Source organism: Melospiza melodia, chromosome 2 (assembly GCF_035770615.1).
Source record: "Melospiza melodia melodia isolate bMelMel2 chromosome 2, bMelMel2.pri, whole genome shotgun sequence".
Classification (NCBI taxonomy): Eukaryota; Metazoa; Chordata; class Aves; order Passeriformes; family Passerellidae; genus Melospiza; species Melospiza melodia.
The window spans coordinates 127,848,496-127,869,260 of NC_086195.1; the positions used below are offsets into that span (position 1 = coordinate 127,848,496).

The 20,765-nt window shown below is 38.2% G+C and overlaps 1 protein-coding gene across 1 annotated transcript in view; it reads left to right on the forward strand.

The window, feature by feature from the left end:
* The window catches only part of IRS2 (insulin receptor substrate 2), a 28,711-nt gene extending 11,562 nt beyond the window's left edge, over positions 1-17,149 (forward strand). Inside the window, exon 2 of the mRNA XM_063149966.1 lies at positions 14,613-17,149. Coding sequence (XP_063006036.1) covers positions 14,613-14,617 — 5 coding nt within the window. The 3' untranslated portion in view covers positions 14,618-17,149. The remainder of the gene's footprint in view (positions 1-14,612) is intronic.
* Positions 17,150-20,765: the final 3,616 nt, after the last annotated feature.

A 20,765-nucleotide genomic window follows, 5' to 3' on the forward strand; every position in this document is an offset into this window, starting at 1 on the left:
TTACATTGTGTCCACTGAGGCAGTATGTTATTTTTAAGTGTTTATGACAGTTATGTCTATCTCATTAAATTGAGTGGTATTGTCAAGTTAAGGTAGGAAATCAGAATTATGAAGACTTTCTTTCCGTTTTGGGTTGGTTTGGCGTTTGTTTGTTTGTTTGCTTGTTTGTGATTTTTTCTTTGTTTGGTTTTGCTTTGAATCTAGACTTTTTCTCACCAGAAATCATGATACTCATTGTACAAGGCATAGACAATCTTTTGGAGCTGGGTTAGGCTTAACTCTTATGTAGAAGTCAGTGGTGTTGAATAGTTGCTCAAGAACAAGAAAACAATAACTTTTGTTTAGTCTGTCTTCACTGACAGATAATTTGGCCTATAGAAACTTACTGGCAATAACTGGTAATGTTGCATTTTAGCATTATTTAAAAGAATAAGAGTAGAATTGACAAATGGATGCAAACCTCACCAGTTTTCTAGTTAATGCAAAACTTTTACATCATCAAATTGACAGCTTGAAATACTGTGGTCTCTCCTGTGCTTGAATTACTGAGAAGTTATGGAGTGAATTTCTTATGTAGTCTTTTTGCTAGTTCCTCCGGTAGTGATTTTTTTCAAAAACTCCAGTGAGTTGTTTTTAGTTTACTTGAAAAGGCAAACCAAAATCAGGTGTTGTGTCTAACCAAAATTTTCACTTATACTTGAAAAAGACTTCTTGTGATGGAATAATGAGATTTGGAACTGGAAGGTGGAGGTAGAGTTCTCCTGGAAGTCAGTTGCACTCAGTTGTGTTGTAGCTGTATTCATTTTTACATCATAAACATTTGGTAAAGTTTATAGGAGGCTGGACTTGCATCTTCTACAACAGCTTTCATTCCTGACCAATTAGTTCTGTCAAAATTAATGAAATAGAACTATAATAATACCATCTTTTTAACATAGCTAAAGGAAAAATTACACTTTTATTGTAACAATCCTGTATGTAAACAAGAAAGATTTGTCTTGGTGATTGCCATGGAAGTTATTTGTGAACTATGAAAAGTCATTTAATTAAAAATTGTTTACAACTAATTAGTTTTAATCTAGCATAAAACTTCAAACAGTTATGTTTGGATTTCGAGTCACTCTTGTATAACCATGCAAGTTACATTACTTTCTGAAGGTTGAAGTTACAGAATTAGTGCTCATGACTTTACCAGTGGTTATAGAAAATTAACTATGTGGATGAGCATTAGGAATAAAAATATATATATGTATGTATATGAATGACCCTGATGCACAGAATACTTGAAAGAATTGGCCATAAACTTAAAACTGTTAGTACTTACTGTTTTACAGTCCTAATAGTCTAGTAGTTACTCTCACAAATACCAGAGAAACTCTTAACATGCTCTAATGAGTGGTAGGATAATAATGCTTTCTTTTGGGTATCTACAGAAAGGTGATTTATTATATGGTTCTGTTTTAGTCTTCAAATGTCAGATGAAAATTCAGTTAAAATGAGCTTTTAACTTTAACCTTGAATTGTGTATTTTCATGTAAATGGTAAATTGTGTGGGCTCTAAATAAATAAATAAATTGATGATAATTGGATGTTGAATGTTAGCCAATAGGATGATTTCCAGCTACAAATGCACTGATGTATTTCAGCACTGTGATTTCTAGATTAGGTCCTCTTTTCTTTCATACTACTCCTTCCCTGCTGTTAGTGTGAATATTCAAGGGACAGTGGACCGAAAGGTTTGTAAGATGGTATAGCATGAGAGAGTGTATCTGCTACTAAAAAAAAAAATTTAAAAAATCAGAACCTGATAGTAGTGAAATATTATTGATTTTTAGTGGAAGTCAGATTCAGCCCTCAGGAAGTAAATTGACGGACATTTATTTTAGTACGTGTGCACTTGACTCTGTGGAGTTGAGTTGAAACAAGAGCTTAGATCTTGCAGCTTGAGTGAGCACAGTGGAAGTGGTGTGCCTGAATGCAGAGGGAGCAGGGCAGGGCTGTGGGTGAGCTGTGTGGAGTGTTTGGATGCCAGGCTGCTGTTTGATGGAGTTGTTGTGAGGGGTCATTTAGGGAGTCTTCTGAGTCTGAAATTACTCCTGAAGTCTTGAGTCTGCTTCATCAGTCGTGAGCGTGGCAGGCTTTAACTTGCCATAGGCATCCACCATGTGGGTGCTATCTTGTCGCATTAAGAGAAAATGCTGCAGTATTCTCTATTCCTCTCACTTGTTTTCTCCTCATGTTTTCAATTTCCTGTGTTCTCATAGATGGGCTGTTGTCACTTTTACAGGGTGACAACATTTTAGCCTTACTGTTTTAAAAACACATACTGTGAGTTATTTCTATGATTTTTTTGTGTCATGTAGATGAGCTGGTATTCCACTTACTTTGCTAAAGTATTCTACTCTACTTTGCTGAGAAATAGCATTGAATTAGTGCAGCTTATGCTGTATCCTTATCACTTTCTTTGCAGTAAACTATTAGATGGGAAGGATTCAAGGTGCATCCAGTGGAGCTGGCAGCAATTGCACTCATTCAGTATAATCTGTGTTTTTTGCTTGAGAAAGAGAGTAAAATATGGGTAAGAAAGAGGATGTAATTAGATGCTCTCTGCTTTCTCAAGTATCCTTAATAAGGACCAGGAGAAACAGAATGAAGGGTTTATAACAATAGCAAAGAAAAGGTGCTGGGACTTCAGAACATGTTCATAGGAAATAGTTATTTTTAGAAGTGATGCATAAGAGACAACTTTAAACTCTCCACCCCCACTGGAATGAAGTTTGTGTATTCTCTGTTTAGTTGGGTGTCTTAACCCCTTTATCAGGCACTCATTTTTTGCCTGTCTTCTTGAGGGATTTTCCAGTTTGTTTTCTGTGGGTTACCTGAGTAGCTGATGCTTCATTCTGCTCTGAAGACAAAGTTTTATTAAGTTCTGCTGCAGGTGTCAAAACAGTGGACAAAGAAGTCTTTATTGAATCCATATGTTAAATTTTTTTGCAATCTTAATTTTTTTTTTACCGTGTAAACCCATTGTTTTATTGGGGTGTGAAGTGGCTTTATCTTATTCATTAGTATAGTTGTGTTGTGTGTGTGTTATAACTCATTATTTGCATTAGATACACATTGTTTTCTTACTCCAGGTAAGAATTAGCCTTGTTGGTGCTTGATACATAAAAGCCTGTTGCCTCATATTTGGTAATTTTAAATTAATTCAGGAGCAAGAGGAATTTGTGTAAATTCTGATTTAGTTTAGGAAAAACATTGAAAATAAGTGGTACAGGATATAGTATACAGTGGCTGTGACTGTAATGGTTGGAATAAACAGCCTTACCATCTTCTAAGTTTGGAATTCTGTTTCTTCATTGAATCATGGAGTTTTTTTCCTAGTAGGTGTGTTTTTCTTGCTGTATATGGTGATAATATTATTTAACTTCCCTATTCCTGGAATGTGGTAACTTTTAATTTGACAGAGATTTCTGAGATTTTTTGTAACAGTAATGAGATATTAATAGGGAAGCTCAGAACCATTTCTCCTCTTTGTCTTAGGTCATTTTTTGGCCATTTGTAACCACATAATAGTCTTTCTGGAATAGTAATAATTAATTTCTTCAATTAATTTTTCAAGGTATTTTAGCTAAAAATAGCTACTGGAAATAAAGACCTCTAATACAGTCCACAGGGTATTTTGTACTGTAATTTGAAAAGCTTTCTGTTCATGCTGGGTTTATTTCCTGTATCTTTTGTGGACATGGTTATATAATTTTGTCCAAGACTTATTTCTGCTCTATACAACAGTGTATCTGTGGTCCCTTGTCTCAAGTGTAGATTGAATCTGAATTTTATTTTTTTGATGATGATTGTTGGAGAGGCTGAGGCATCAAAGGGAAAGACATTTAAAATTGCTGTATCTTTTATTAGTGCCTCAGGTTGCTTTGGTTGCTTGATTTTTTTCCCTTGTTGTAAACAAGCAGCTTGTGTTTGCTGTAGAAATGTTTTGATAGGATTGTTTAGCCCAGGCGGGATGGGATATTTGCAAGCTGAGGGAGGATATTCCAGAGGAGGCAATTTATCTGTGTTTTTCTTAATAGGTTTTGTGAAATTCAGCTGTGCTGGGATCCTGTTTTGGTCTGATGAACATGACTCTAATTAAAAAAGGGAGAGGCTATAGGTTAACCCCAGGACATGGGGAGTCTTAAGGGACCTTCATGTATGTGTCATAAGTGAAGCTGCTTCATGTCTTATGTGTTGCAGTTTGCAATACAAATGTCTCCAGTATGTCCTAAGGGTCTGTGTTCCTGGTTTAGATTTCCAGGTATACGATGGTTGTTTTTAATCTAGCCAATGCTGTTGCACTTTGTGCAGAACTGTAGTAATAACTGTGTAATGCCCACATTTGCCCCTTAGGAGCCTACCAAAAGACTCCTCTTCAGAGAAGGATCTGTCTTCCATAAGCAGTCTTTCAAAGGATACAGGTGCCTTTCAGTACTGAAGAGGCTGGTCAGAGCCTCTCGAGATTGGAGATGAATCCAAACCACAAAACCACCTCCTTTGATCACAGAGGGAGCCTATATGCTTGGCATAAATGGAACATCTAACTTCCAGAGATCTGCAGCTTGTGAGAACTATGCAGTGTCTTATTTTAAGCAGGAAGACTTGAAATAAGACTGATATTTGTATGTGGATCAGCTGACATAGTTATATATTCTTGCTTGACCTGGACTGTACTTGAGTTAGTTGATGATATATTGTACTTGTTCAGTAAATGTGAAATTAAAAGGGATTTGTGTTCTCTCTAGCTGTGCAGCTTCTGCACTGTTGACTGAACACTCTCAAACATATTTCCTGGTCACTCACAATATGTGATTTATGCAACAGTATCAGGGCTTTGGTACTTGCAGGCAAACTTGGGCTTCGAAGGTGCAGATGCCTTGGGAGAAGTACTGGTGTTCTGCAAAGTATTTCTTCATGGCAGTGCCTGTGATCTTTCTGTTCTAGAACAGCATCATAGCTTTATAAAAAGTCTCAGCTACTGCATTGTATCCTACAGGAGGTCATAGTTCATTAATATGATATCCTGGGGTGCTCATCACACCTATTAGAGATGTCCTAAGCAGCTTTAAAGAGCTGGAGTGTTGGCAGTAGGAGAAAATGCATGCAGGTCTTGATGTGCTGGAAAGTCTCCCTGAAATTTAGGGGAATTCTCTGCTAAGCATTGTGGGATGAGAGCCAATCTCTAGAGTATTCCATCTTAAGTGACAAAGATGGGTTTTAATCTGTTTTATAGAAACAGTCCTGGCAGCATAATAAAATTTCAAAAAGATGCGAGTGTCAGCTGTATAGTTGTGTGGTCAGACATATTGCTGTAAGTGAAATGTATTTTTAAAAAATGCTATATTGGTACTAGTGAGCCTTTCTTAGAAAATTGAGTGTAATTGATTGCTTGTAAATATATTTGCTGGCAACAAATATGGGGAGCGATAAAACAAATAAAAGACACCTGCGTAAGAGCACTTGGGAGAGGAAGAAAAACCTGGTGAAACAGTAGAGTACACCTCTGTTTCTGTAGTACTGAGAGCTCTTCTAATTACAAAAGAAAGTGTATCTTGCACTGGAGCTAGTAATGTTGCAAGTAATTGACACTAATTTTTTGGATCTTTTTAAAGAAATCCCTTTGAAGCTTTGAGAAAAGTGCTGTGAAAGCACACTGTACTCTGAGAGCATCATATTTTTCATACTTTACAGGTTGGGGTTTTTTTGGATTTTTTTGCTTGTTTCTTCTTGAGGGAGGTAAAATTTTCTACTGCAGTCTCAGGGCTGAAAAAAACCAATGAAATAAGTGTTGTTTTCTGAACTGAGATTGATTGACTGCATGTCTCACATACTCTTGTTCCTGAGGGTGGGTAAACTTGGTGCTTTGCATTCACCTTGCCTTCTTTAAAAATGCAGAGCTTTAGTATCTGCTTGATCTTGCAGAGCGAATCATTCTGGGCTTGCTTCACTTTCTTTACAGTAAATTATTAGACGGGGAGGATTCAAGGTGCATCCAGTGGAGCTGGCAACAATTGCATTCATTCAGTATAATCTGTGTTTCTTGCTTGAGAAAGAGAGTAAAATATAGGTAAGAAAGAGGACATAATTATATGCTTTCTGCTTTCGCGAATTATTTTCTGACCAGTATCCAGTTTCAAAACTGGTGTTCTCAGAAAATTTAACCACCTAAATTACTTTTCTAAACAGCTCACTAAGCTTTTTGCCTCTGCTTTCCAACAAAGTATTAATTAGCCTCTGGGAGTGATATGTAGATGATATTTATCATTTCCGTGTGACAAAAATACATCTTTTCCTTTCATCTCTTAATATAATACCAACTTCTTTATGCAATGAAATCCATGTCAACTACAGAAAGAAATGCTAATTCATCTCTGGATTAAAGTCAGAGTAAGAAGTTACAGATGCCTATCTTTGTTTTAAAAATGCAAAGTAAAAATATTTTTAAATTTTTTTCTGGCACTTATTAGCAAAATATTTCATGCAAAGGAGAATAGAAGAAAATTTGTAAATAACAAATCCAAGTATTCTTTGAGACATCATTTTGGTTTGATTACTGGGACTGTTTGTTGAAGGAATAGTAGGAAATGTCTGCTGAGGGATTGTGTTAGAGTGGCTGTTTTCAAGAAGACTTAGTGGGCTTCTGTAGAGTGATAAGTATTAAGGCTGAAAAATGTGAAGATGTTGAAATCAACAGGGTTGGGGCACCTTGCTAAATTTGTGATTCTGGCTTTCAGAAAGTATGCACTGTGCCAAATGCTGATAGTCTACAGCAGCAAAGAATTTAAGAAGAGCTTGGCTCGTGTCTTTAGCAGTCTGGCTTGTCCTTATAGGTAAATCATTAGAAAGTAAAGAGAACTTTGGGTAGTATCTCTATTTGCAAAATCTGTATCTTGAATTTTGTATGCAGCTGCTTTTGACCCACTGGCAGCGAGAGGAGACTGGATTAGAGGAGAGTATAACCTGCTTCAGTGCAGCACTTTTGTGTTGTATTGCTCACTTCACTAAATGGTTTCAGGGAGTGGTGATGTGTTTTCATCATGGAACATGATGAAACTTCTTGCCTAGCTTCATCTTTTCCTCACTTCTCTGTTACTGACAGATTCACATTGACAAGGGTGAGGCCATAAAAGATCTCTAGAAAAGTATTGACAAAATTGGAAAACAATCCTTTAAAATGTTTATCCTACTTCAGGTTGCTCAAAAGTTTTAAGTGGGGATGTGGCAAGAAGAGAAAGCTCTAGGGAAAAGGTTGCCTTCCTGTGCATGCCAGGTTGTTCCTCTTAGGCTTTCTCTGCTTTCTTTTTCTCTCACTTCTCTCCCTGTGTATCTCTTCTGCAAGAAGATGCATTTCTCTGGACACATCTCCTAACCTGAAAGTCCAAAAGCTGCAGTAGCTGGCTAACCTTTAGTGTGTGACCATCCAGTGTGTTTGGGTGGCAGGTGAGATGCCTGAGTGAATGTGTGTCCTGCCAGGGATGTTTGTCTCCTTGGTAAGCCATGTGAAGGTCAGTTTACAGAACAGGAGGGTGGTTGACTGTGAAAGCTGGAGAGCCCTGTGTTTTAAAACATGCTGCTCTCTGGAAGATAAATGTCTTCCTCTAGGATTCTCTTGTAAATCTGAAGCCTCTTTTGATACTGAGTGCCTATGCCCATTTGGCAGTGATGGAGGCAGGGATTAGTCTTTGAAAGAGTGCCTGGATGTAGTGTTTCTGTTCCCTCTCCACAATATTTATGAGGCAAGAGCACTTACCTGGGGCTGACCAGCATCCAGTACCTTTCTGGCTGAAAAAAATCTCAGTCCTCTTTTCCCCCTCACCACCTTATAGCATATCTTAACCATATATTGTTGGGTAGAGTGCTCTTGTTCTTTCTTACTGCAGCTGTTTTTATGGAATAATTAGATATCCACTGTAATAGGAGGAGAGACTGAACATGACTTCCCACAACTTACATGAGTCCTTATCCTGGTTCCTATGAATATTTAAATTTTTAATGTGAATATTTCTTCAATTTAACCAGTGCAAAAGATTACTTTTTATCCCAAGTTGGAGAGTGGAAAAGCATACTTTTAAGCTCTTTGAGAACACTCTAATGTTGTGTTTTCAGGCATGTGTTTTCAGCCTAGTGGCTCAGGAGCAGTTCTTGAACTTTGGTATTTGTCCAGTGTTACCTAGAATGGCAGTCAAGCTCTCACTTGTTGATCTCAACCAGAAGTCTGATTGTACTGTTTTGGTTTTTTCCCACCTCACTGTTACCTGCTGGAAATAGGACAACTAAGTTTGATGGCATTTCAGTTGGCAGTTGTGTGAGATTATCAAGCTCTGCTTCACAAGAGCTCTTCCTCCTTGTCATAACTTGTTGACCTTGTTAATAACTACTGATATAAATTAGAACAGGCACAAATATGCCTTTGACATCCCATCTGAGCAAACTTCCCAGCAGTTGTAAAGGTGTGTAAAAGGACATCATCTCTGTTCCTAAAAGGTATACCAAATTTTATACCTCAAAGAGTTTCAGACTTTCAGAACTCTTATTTGTCAGAGCCCAATATAAAATAGGGCAGAAAAATTGTTGCTTAAAACTCACTGTTTCTTTCCCTTGACTCTAAGGAATTGGAATGGCTGGCTCCTCATAGGTCTGAAATGCAGATGTACACACGGAATTTGGTAGAATTTAGCTGAGTATTGCCTAGTAGGTGCTTTTGGGGCAGACATGCTGATTCAGTTGCTGTTGTGTCTCCAGAGATGGGGTTGGTAGGTAGTTGTGTGTTAGTCACTGATCCCTTCCAGCCTTGCTCTTCATCACTTGGAAGGTGAGCATGTTGTTTTGCAAAAATTCTGTCTCTTAAGAAACTTCCAGCCACACTTTGTGTGCAAAGTGGCATTGCTGGAGTTCCCACGTTGCTGGCAGGCTGCACCTGGGAGAAGCTGTGCCTTGATGTAGTGACCAGAGCTGTGAATTCAAGGCAACAGCCCCACTGAGGCCATGCTTGTGGTGTTGGATGGTGAATCTGCACTGATATGGGAAGAGGGTGATGGTTGTAAGGTGGGAGGCAATTTCACATGTATGATAATGGTCATCAACCTTGAGCATGACTTCTTGTTCCATGATGGCTAAGTGCTGTGTGTGTACTGTGGAGTGGCTCTTTGAGTGGCTGCCCCAGACAAATCTCTCCAGTGGCAAATTTTCTGTGTATCTTCCACATCTGCTACTGCTGTGTATGTGTTTCTGTCCTTCTTACAGGCTCCCAGTGGAAGGGCAGAAGGACTAAACATTTTTATTTTCTAGCATTTTGTTTACTCAGAGAAAGCTGCTTGATTTTGTTTCATTTCATGTAATGCTTTTGAATGGTTGTATATGCAGCTTGCAAGGGAGAGGATAATTGAACATATTTCAGATAATGCTATGTTGAGGGGGTTTCTGTCTAATTTATTTTATCCCTAAGTGTGGGATTAAATCCCATCTATACAAACTTGTTTAAAAGTAAACATTTGCTGTGGCTCTGAAATTAAGAGATATAATCACAGCTGTATTAAATTAATCCTGGGAAAAATGAGCATGTCTGGTTTCTTAATTTTAAATTAGAAGTGCCTATATTTATTATCATTTATATGAAAAATTTATTTCTGGACCAGCACTAGAAATTCATTACAATTATATTTGCAAGTTTAATAATTTTATTTTCCACATAATTACATTTTAATGTTTAGTTATTAGTACTACAAAATCTATAAGAACCTTGAAAAAATTATATGAAACACGAATTATATCAAATTCTGAAGTCAACTAAGCATAGCCCACATTCTTGTCTATACTTCTACTATAGACTCAACTGCTTAAAATCCAATGCAAGATCATAGGCAAAATAAGTATTTATCATGTAAACATATGGCATCAAATACAAATAATTCTGTTTTTTAGTACCTTTGGTTAAAAGTTGATGATTATTAGAAATTCTGGGAGATTTATCCATGACAGCAGATGAGCATTTTGACCTCTTGACATTATGGTTGGGCATACAAACCCAAAAAGTGTCTGCAGGTACTGATGTGCAACACCTTTTCCCAGACAATCTTGCAGTTTGTTCCCACTTTAAAAGTTAATCTTTCCCCATGGTTATATTAATGCAGTTCAAACTGATACTATTCTAACCATTTGACACAAGAGTTAAAAGTACTGTCAAGCTCATTTTAATATAGGTTACTGTGGATACAGAATACCTACTTTACTACTCTAAAGTAGTATTGATTTTTTTTTTTATTGTTTGTCATGAAAAATCTGTGTTGACCAGATGCTCGCTTTTTAAAATTCATAAAACAAGAGACAAATCTGAACAACATAATGTACTGTTTCTTAGTGGAATAACATATCAAAAGAGCCTGGTTACTTGGTACAGTGTGTTTCCAATTATGATCAACCATGACTTGTTTAAAAAATAAAAATAACGTTGATTTTTCATTTCATGGTTTAACTTGTTTTTCTCATCAAATGTGGAAACATTTTACTTTGGGTGGATATTATTTGTGTGCTTTGTGAACTTTCAGAGCACACTACTTCATGTTTTCCTGCAAAGTGTTGGTAAAGTGAATGTTTAAGCTCTGATTGAAACCTGTTCCTCTGAAAGTGGCTGTGCTCAGCTTTATTTGGTAAGAGTAGTCCTGCTAAGTGGAGCATGGGTTCTCTGGAATTGCTTCTGGAGAGCCATAGCTCAGCACATGAGCTGTTCTGTTATCTTTAACAGGGTTACCTATGATGTTAAGTACAGTATTCATTGCGTTGCTTCATGGGAGTTGGAGCCAGGTCAGGATTTGGTTCCCACTGTGCACTTCCCAGTAGTGTCCTGGGTAGCATTCAGGCTGCATCTGTGTTTGGGTGCTTGGCCAAGTTTGTGACCTTCTGATGAGTGTGGCTCCTGTGATGCCTCAGTAAGGAAGCCCTTGGAGGCTGCGGTTCAGACCCCGTCTGGTTTCTGTCAGTGCCTGCCCAGCACAGGTTTATTTCCATCAGGCCTGTGCTGTTCCTTCCCACCCTCTGCTCCACTTGCCTGCAGACACAGGCTGCTGTGGGCATGGGGATGGTGCTGCCAAGGCTCCAGGCTCCAATCTGTGTGGGTGCCTTTGACCCATCTCCTGCTGGGAGCCCAGCCATACAGTGCCTGGTGCTGCAGGAGCTTGAGTGATGGGAGGGCAGTGTAACCTGCTGATGGAGGCTGCACTGGCCCTTTCTGGGTGATACATCTCCAGGGTCACACCTCTTCTCCCAGGTGTCTGCTGTACCAAAGGGACCTCTCGGTGAGTGGGGTTCAGTTCCTTGGGTTGTGCTGTCTGACGGCCTGGCCTGATGCCCGCAGATGTACGTGTTGTTATCCTCCAGTTTGGTTGTATCAATAGGATTGCTCTTCCAGGAAAAGTTAGTTAGCAGAATCACAGCCTTAATCGATTTGGCAGATGACATGGGGAGGAGGAACAAAGGGATAAAACCACTGAGTGATTTGCCTGGAGTCAGGGCAGAGCCCTGCAGCAGAGCTGGGGGTTCTGTGTCCAATGCCTGATGTGCTCTGGCAGTCACGCTGCCACTGGAATACATTTACTGATTATGAATAACCAGCAACGTGTTTTGCCACAAGTCACATGAATAACTGTTTCTGCCTGCGTGCTTGTTAGCAGATGAGAATTATTTTTAGAAATTAAATAAAAATTAGTTTTGCTGCTTACTGAGTTTGAAAATTAATAGGGAGAGTAGATCTTTAATTGACTAACCATTGTATTTCTTCACAGTGTATTTAGCAAGTCTATGTGTATTTGGTAGTTTCATAGCAGTTTGTGTGTGTGTGTTTATTCTGTGATTTATTCTCTGAGAAGCACTGGTAGAATCAAATGATTTAAGTAGTTTTGGAAACTCGGCAGTGATCATGGATGCTTTTCTTAATAAAGCTCAAAACCAAGAGGAAACCTCAATATTGACACAGTGCTGGACTTTGTATTTTGATTAGTGCATGCCCATGGGGAATGAAGCTACCAAAGAATATGTGCTGTAGGAATTTTGAGTTCTTGTGTAAAGATGGTGTGTACTGCTGTGACTTGCTATGTGAGTGAAAGGTTGACCTGAGGCTTGAAATAAATAAAAGATAGTAATCACTGAGGTAAAAATAAAGATGATGTTGATTTTTTTTTTTTTTTTTTTTTTTTTTTTTTTTGTTTAGTTAGTTGTTTTTACTTTGGTATGGAACTTGCAATTTTTTTTTTTCCAAGTAGGCTTCCTCTGAAGCTGGCATTATTACATTGGTCAAGTGGTAACAGTAGTTATTTTTCCTTTATTGATTCAAAACTTATTCAAAACAGGATTCAAAGTTTATTGAAGTTGAAGGAAATAGTTTTATTATTGAAGACTATGTTTGGGGTGGTTTTTTTTGAGTTATAGGTCATCATGGTCATCATTATAGACTCATTGGATGATGTGTTTATTGTATCATAAGGTCTTAGGCTTGTGCCCACAGTCCTATCATCCACCTACAAAACCATGCCAGCTAAGTATGGAAGTGCTTTGAAGCATCAGCCACTTCCCCTCCTCCAGTTTAATTCTGCCTGGAGAGTGCCTGCTGTACTGTAAGAGCAGTATCAGATGTACTCAGTTGCTGATACTCTTCCCTCATGTCTGCCCTAGACTGGCATACTTCTGGAACCATACTTGCTTGTATCCTTTGCATTTTCCAGCAATTTCTCTATCTGAAGATGAGGATTTTTACTTTTTAAAAATATTTTATTTGGCTTTCCCTCTCTTTCTTACTTTGGGGAATGTAAATTTAGTTGCTGTGTTGGTTTCCATTTGAAGGAGGAAAGCAGTAACACAGAGTTAGCAGGTACCTTTGAACACTCTTTTGTTTGCCTACATGATGCATCTGTGGTACTTCCCTGAACAAAAGTGGGAGCAAAGTGGTTTGTTAAGTGTTTCTTCCTCAAATGAGGAATTGCTGCTCTCATCTGAGAGCGGTCCATCCTTGCCCCATGTTTACCCATGCAGCCCTTTGGGATGATGTTGCCAGATGCATCATAAGCCAGTTCTTGAAACACCCGTAGAGAACAAACAATGAAAACTCATTTACTGAAGATTGAATGGATAGACTTGACTTAGTTTCTGATCAGAAAAGGGGCATCAAGTAGGTGGCAGTGGGTGGGGACAATAAGGCACTTTCCTTTTGGTCTTGGCAAGCTATTAATCATCTCAAGTTGTGGCATGAAATAAAATCTCTTTTATTTCAAGTAATATCCTAAGTATTTGATCATATAGTGGCTCCAGTTGACTCCAGCCAGACTAATGCATTGAGTAAACCTTAGCTGTCAGAGATTCAAAGCAATTTAGCAAGTCTTATATGTGTGCCAAGATACCTCAGCCTTTGTTTTTGTGTAAGCTTGAGGGAAAAGGATTTGTATTGGTTTATCAGACCTTATGTGGATTGAAACTTGCACTGATAGGTGCTGGGCTTACTTTGACATCTGTGTTTTGTATCTAATTTATTTTGGTTCTGTGGTCCCAAAGGAATTAAAATATATAGGAATATGACTTCCTGTATCAATACAGTCAAAACTATAGACTTTTCTAAGTAACAGTGTTTGTTCCCAATATGTTCCAAAAAACTTGTTTTTAGAAAAACTCATGTAATACATCATCTAACTAAAATTTTCATTTAACTTGGGGGATATGTATGGGGATAACATACAACAAAGAAAAGTGTTACAATTACTAAGTTTTTATTTTTAATGGCCATGTTATTTAATAATTTTAATGCTCTGAGTTAATAAATAATAATGTTCCTTTATGGGGTAGATGCATGCTATCCATTAATTCTTTGCATGAAGAAACACTGCAAGGGTCAGCTGCATTCTTTAAAATAGAATGGGTCTCATTGTAATCAGTTTCTGTTTTACTGCAAAATTCACCTTGACTGTTTAAAGCAGCTTTGTAGTCAGTAATTGGGAGAAGCCTCTTTCCTTTTGCATAACTATTCATTTTTTTACTTCTGGAATAATAGTTGTTTACTAAATCAAATAACTAAATTAAAAGAAAGTTCTTTCTATACTTTGCTTATGTTTTTAGTAGACTTCTTCCCTAAAGACAAGATAACTTGTTTTTTCTCAAACTTGTTTTTAATGTCTGGATGTAGAAAGCTTTTTGCAGTATCCAGCTGACAAAGAAAGGAGTGAAGCTTGTACCTATTTTCTCCAACCCCTTTGCCTTTCCACTGATGCAAAAAACTCTGATGGTCACAACTTGAGTGGGGGGGATTTTGTGTTGCATTTTCCAACCCGTTCTGCGTCCTGCAGTTTGCTGACCTGAAAGGTTCTTAAAAAAGGGAGTGATGTTGGGTTGGGGAATACTCCCTTTATTGCCTTTGCAATCCCTTATGGTGTATACAAATATTAAAACAGTTATTGAACAGCTGCTTTTTTTTCAACATGAAAACCCATTCTGAATCATCTCTCTGTGGTACTTTTTGTGTTGTCTGTATCATATCTATGAAGAAATTTTTGCAGTTTTGATTGACTTTCTTTCATTTTTCTTTTCAGAGTGAAGGAATTAGTTTTCTCATCATGACCTCAAACAACAGAGTACAACATTCAAAGAAGCTGCTCGGCATATACCTTTTTGTTTATTTGTTATTTTGGTTTCTGTTTTTGGGAACTGAAGCTGCTTAACGTTTACTTTTTATTGTTGTAAGTGTTGGCCCTAACAGTTGCATAATTGTTGTGGGCTAAACCATACAACAAATCTGGGAGGAAGGGAAGGCAACCTGCCTAACTCATTACCTGTCATGGCATCTGTGTTATCATTTTGCTGCTGTTTCGACAGAAGTTGGAGATGCTCTTCAAGTCATAGGAACTTTTCTGCCGGCCTCTTTAACTAATGGCCAATGCCTTCATTTTCTTTTTCTTCAAAGACAAACTGTTTTTCTTCTCTGGCATATTAGGGGATTCTGTAACACCTGCTGAAGCAGCAAGATCTGGTATTTACTGGCATAATTTCAAGCCTACGACAGTACTACCTCAGTTCAAAGTAAAGCCGGATTTGCAGAGTTGGTGTGGACAGGAACTCCTTTATCTCTGTGCTGAGTCTCTCAAGAACGGTCGCCAGCCTTACTGAACTTGCAGCTTGTACAGCTGCTGCTGCTGCTGCTGGGTTTTGAATCACTAGCCCCAGGGTTTACTTCTCAGTCAAAGCCTAAAACAGGGCACTGAAAAGTCTAAAATGGGATGAAACTCTGTGAATCAGACTTGGACAGAGGATTCAGAGTAGTTAAAAAGTATAAAATGTGTAACTGAAGTAACATAAGTTAAAAACATCAACCTGTATTAGGGGCATCTCTGTACCTTTGACACACTTGTTTAATCCTCTCTATGTAGGTGTTTATGTAGGTACTTCAGATTGCAAAAGCCTTTTCTTCTATTTACAAGCTCACTTTTTTCAGCTAACTGTTCTTAGCTGCATTTCTTGTAACCAAAAATCCACATAAGCATGCTAGGAATGCAGGGATGATAATGGGTATCAGGCAGATTCAAGAGCTAATGTTAACACAGTATTATCTTGCCATCTATAGAGTCCTGATATTTGCCTTTTACCAAGAAAGCACCATTGTAGCTGCAGGCACTACTGCAGGGAAGACGAACCATTGCAGTCACTTATCCTGAGTTCTTTTCAAGGCTAGCTGTGCATCACATTTCCAGTGGCCTGAAAATCTGAGTGGTGTGGCAGCAACTGTCACAAAAGTCGCATCCAGCTGTTGCACCAGACTAGCAGAATGTCATGCCACCTTGTTTCTCCTTTGCTTGAAGTGTTTGTGTACATTTTAAGGGTACCCCACCAGTGCCTGCTCTGATAGACATGTAACTATTACTAAGTTATGAGTTATGTGAGGCTCTTTCATTTTTTTTTCTTTAATCATTGTGCTTAGTGGAACCTGTACTTCACTTTTGACAATGCATTATCTTCTTTTGGGATTTTTTTTTTCTGAGGAAGACAAGAGTCAATGTCTTACAAATACAACGAACGGCAATGCAGTCTTCCTGCTTACATGCTGAATTTTTAGAACTGAGGATTGTATTACAAGACAAAGATGAATGTAAACTAATTCCTTCCCTACTCCATGGCACACTTTATTTTTCAGTGTAATTTTTGGGGTCTTAAATCACAGCAATGCTTAGGTTAATAAAATGTTAGATCTAAAATCAACTTAAATATCTGATCTGATTGAGTTTTTCTCTAATACTAATGCTGTAAATGGTTCTAAGATATTCTAAAATGCTGCTTGTTCAAGTCTGGAACTAAAAAAATCCTGCATACCTTTGACATTTTCTGTCTGACCCCTCTCCACCCCCAACCAGCACTGAGTGTGGTACCTGCTGAATTCATGTTTTGAACGCCTCTATTTTCAGATATCCCTCTGAATCAATTAAGAAATCATGCCACTAAAACAAATGGCTAAACTGCATACAACAACTTAATAAAACAACCAACTTGACAAAATAATAAAATATTCTCTATCCTGTATATTTCACAAAGGCATATGCAATACTTACATTCTTAATTTAGTTTACAGAATGGAACCAAAATGTATAAATGTTATGTTTGCTAAAACTTCACAATGTATATTGGGTCTTTGTACATTTTGCCTGACTTACCTTAAATTTAAAATATTTTTTGCTATATAACCTTAACAGTTATTAAGCAGTGTTTTCTTTTTGGGTACGTATTGTTTCTGGATATCAAGATGTTAAATATATTTCTTGCTATTGTGATATGACAAGAGACTTAACTTATCTTGCTGTGTCTTCCAATGTACACGCTGTATATAAGGATAAATGTGATGCTGCTGGAGACCAGAATAAATGGAACTAGAGTAGTGTATTGTATTTAGTCTGTATTGTTCATGGATGCTCTCCTTAATAGCCATATGCAATAAAATACATTATTTATGAAAGGAGTAAAGTATTTGTGTGCCTATTTTCTCTAGGGGTGAAGTGGTTTTTTCTGGTTGTTTACATAAAATCAGTTTTTCCCTCTTTTGAATGGAAACATGCTTTCTGTAAATAAATCTTACTGCACTGCACATACTTGTTTTGCTTTTAATTCCTGAAACATCATGGAATCATTTTAAATCTTATTTAAGTATAAAACAATTGGTTTTATAAAAGTCAAGTTTATGTATTTGAGGAAATAACTAGGAGCAGAAATCATCTCAATTTTTAATTCCAGTTTTAAAAGTGAGTGGAAGATTGTGGGAGTCCTTCTGGCAGCCTATGTAGTGAGAACAGGCTTGCCCTATAGAAGTGTAGTCACCTCTGCTGGTACAAGGAGAGTTTGGAGTTACCTCCTGCTGCTGGTTTGTGTGTAGGGAACCTGGGCTGCAGTCTGAGACACCACGGGGTCACTGCAACCTGACCTGGTCAGTAGGAATGTCTCTCACACCTGACAGGAGACCCTTTTTCAGTGTTCTTGCACCCAGGAAAGTGATGGGTGTGGGTCACGTACCTGACAGGGAATGTGGCAGTGAGGGGCAGGGGACACCAATAGTAGCTTCATAAAAAGCTTGATGTCTGTTATGCAGCAGTCTTGGTAAGAACTCCTTTCCTTAAGCTCAAGAGTGTTTCAGTGACATATCTTTGATCAGATGCAAGGCCTGCTGGTGCAAGGAGCGGACAGGATCTCACTGTCTTTCATGTTTAAACTCATTTGAGGTGAAGTCCTGCCTTGGGATATGTATGCTATATTATGTTATGTATGTGTGTTACATTCTTCTGGCCACATCTGCCACTAAGGGGCTGGTACTTTCATGGTTGCCTGATGTTTTGGGGATGGTTCAGGGACCATACTTGTACACCTTGGCCTTTAAAGGGCAAAACCTGGCTCACTGTGGTGAGTGCCTTACTCTGAAAGTGGCTTGAATGGAAAAGAGCAGTTCTCTTTCTTGCAGCAGTAGGAGCGTCCTGTGGCTGCTGGAGTGTCCATAAAAGCCACAAAGTGCAGAAATAAATGTAAATGCTCCCCAAGAGAGAACGTTCAGTTCCTTCTCTTGTATGTCCTGACCTTGTCTGTAGGCTTTCCTAGGGGAGAGAAAATGGGACACTCTGAGTTTCATGGTGCCTACATTCTTGGCAAGAAAAAGCAATTGTTTCAGTCTTTGAAATTGCTCTGGAGAAATACAGCTACCCAAAAGAACTTCCTCATTTTTCTGCTGTCAACAGGGTATGAGAGTGGTACCTTACAATACCATAGGAGTACAATGTCTTTGCTAAGACATCTGGAAATCCAGTATTAGATTCTTTGGAAGGTACATTTTCTGATAAGCAGAAAATAAACCTTTGGATATTTGTTTCCTTAGTTTAATGTGTGTAGGATGCTTTGAAACAGAAGAAGATGTGACTGTACTTCTCCAGGATAAAGGGGTCCATGGCTTCCAGCCTCCTTGAGAACCTGCATTTACTCTTTGTGGTACATGGTTCAGACAAGGGTTGATACATGTCCAGGTGTCATCCCAGCTTGCTTTCCTTTCTCAAACACCATGGGAATACAAAAGGGTTTAGGTCCTTGCTGCACTGATTCTAAAGTAATCTCTGAGTGTTCTGGGGTTTGCTTTTAGGAGAGCCATTGCTGAATAGCATAAAGGAAACAAATTTGGCTGGAGGTGCAAGCATTAATGCTCTGTGGGAGGCAAATAACTGACCAAATCTTTTAGTATATTACTACAGCTTCAGTCTTTCCCAGATGGCTTTTCCACCTTGAGAAACTTCAGCTTCAGCCAGCTCTTGCAGAGATTAAAAAAGTAATGGGGATAGAAAATATCATCATTCATTTTTGAAAAGATAGATGCCAGTTGGGCTTTTTTTTTAATTTTTTTTAAGTTTATCATTGTAATGTATCCTATCTATTTATCAGACTAAACATATGTTTTATAATGTTCAGTGTAGGGATGGGGAAACCATGGCCTGTGGGATGAATGTGGCACATAACATTGCTTCACATGAGCTATGGCCTAATTTTTTTTCATTTTATTAGGCAACATAGTGTCATGTGTTGAATAAATGGCTGCCAAAGGTTTTTGAAAAGTCCACTTGATCTTCAGTATTTCTTCACAGGGCCTCCTTGTATTCACTCTTTTTATGTTCTCTTTCCCCCTTTGTTAAAAGTGAGTAATAAATACAATTGTAAAACTGCATCTGTAAGTGTCAATGTAGAAGGTGCCTCTAGAAGGCGAGGAGCACTAGGGCTAAAACGCAAGCTCTTGCATAAGAGGATGTAAACATCAGGCTATGTTTACATGTCTCAGATGGAGGAGGCAAAAGGTGGAATTAGACACACCTTGAAACAGCCATTAACATGAATTCAAGGAGGGACTAGATAAAGGAACAGGATTTCCTTAGTTGGAAACATGCTTTCTGCGGATGGACCAGTTCAATTTACCTCACACATGACAGCAGTTAAGCACTACTATATTATTCTGCCTCAACCTTTAAAACTTCTGCTACTGCTCATTAAAGTAGCTTTCTTTCTCATTAAATAATGATCCTCTCTGAAAATGTGGGTGTACAGAACAATTCATTCATTGGTGTGAATAAGCTATGTTGCAGAGCTGAACATCCAGGCCTACTGTTCTACCTCAGACAAACTTCACTGTAGAAATTTTGCTCAAGCAAAAGGGTGCAGACCTTGTAATATGACTTAGATTTCTCCCCACAGAAAGTGAACTGAAGTGTGTGTGTAGTTCAAAATAGATCAATTGATGAAACTTATAAGGGATGAACTAACTACATCTCTGCTAGAATATTATTGTGTAAAAGTCTGACCTTAAAAGTGTAGAGTTAATATATGTTCTTATGCTCCTAATTACTTTTAAAAGATTCCTTTCACCAAGGCATAATGGCTTTTTGAACAAGTACACTAAATGACTGTGAAAAGGTGTTCTGGTACCCCCTATAAGGTCTCCGAGGCATAGTCTAATTATCTGATGCAACAATATATTACAACTGTATTTGACAGAGCAGTTACTTCTGGGGGAAAAAATAATTTCTGTATCAGTGACCCTTTACTGGCAATTTAGCTGATTTAGATGCAGATGTTGAAGAGAGAGGACCATCCTGCAAAAGGACAAGAAAGGGCAGGGACAGGGGATGTGTTATGCCTTTACTTGAGCTGTGTGACAAACATAGGTAAAGGTGTCATGGTTCATGTACATGAGTATAGAATTGAACAAGCTACCTAGATAAAGGAGAAATAAGGAATACAAGGCAATAATGTTGCCATATCTGTTATTTCATTTAATCCAGTCCAGAGGTAACTACGAGGTATTTACCCCTTCCCTATGGAGCAGTGATTGCCTTAAATTATCTCACACTTCGTGTTGTGACGACACAGACACTGGGGAGTAAGTTCACACTGGTCAGCTACAACGTGACCACCAGCTGCCCTTTTACTGCTGCCAATTTGTAGTTTAAATATCACAAGCTGTTGCACTAAGATAAACTCTGGAGCCCTGGTCCCAGTGGCCACTGATTAGGAATATGCCACCACTGCATTCATGGTGATTTACTGCAGCTGTAGCTCTAATTCAGAGTCATTTGGGAGGTTGTTTATATATTTCTGATACTTTTTTTTTAAACCCTATGTCCTCTAAAGGCTGTTCTGCATTGTGATCTAAGATTGCCTTAGAGCAGTACTTCAGGAAATGT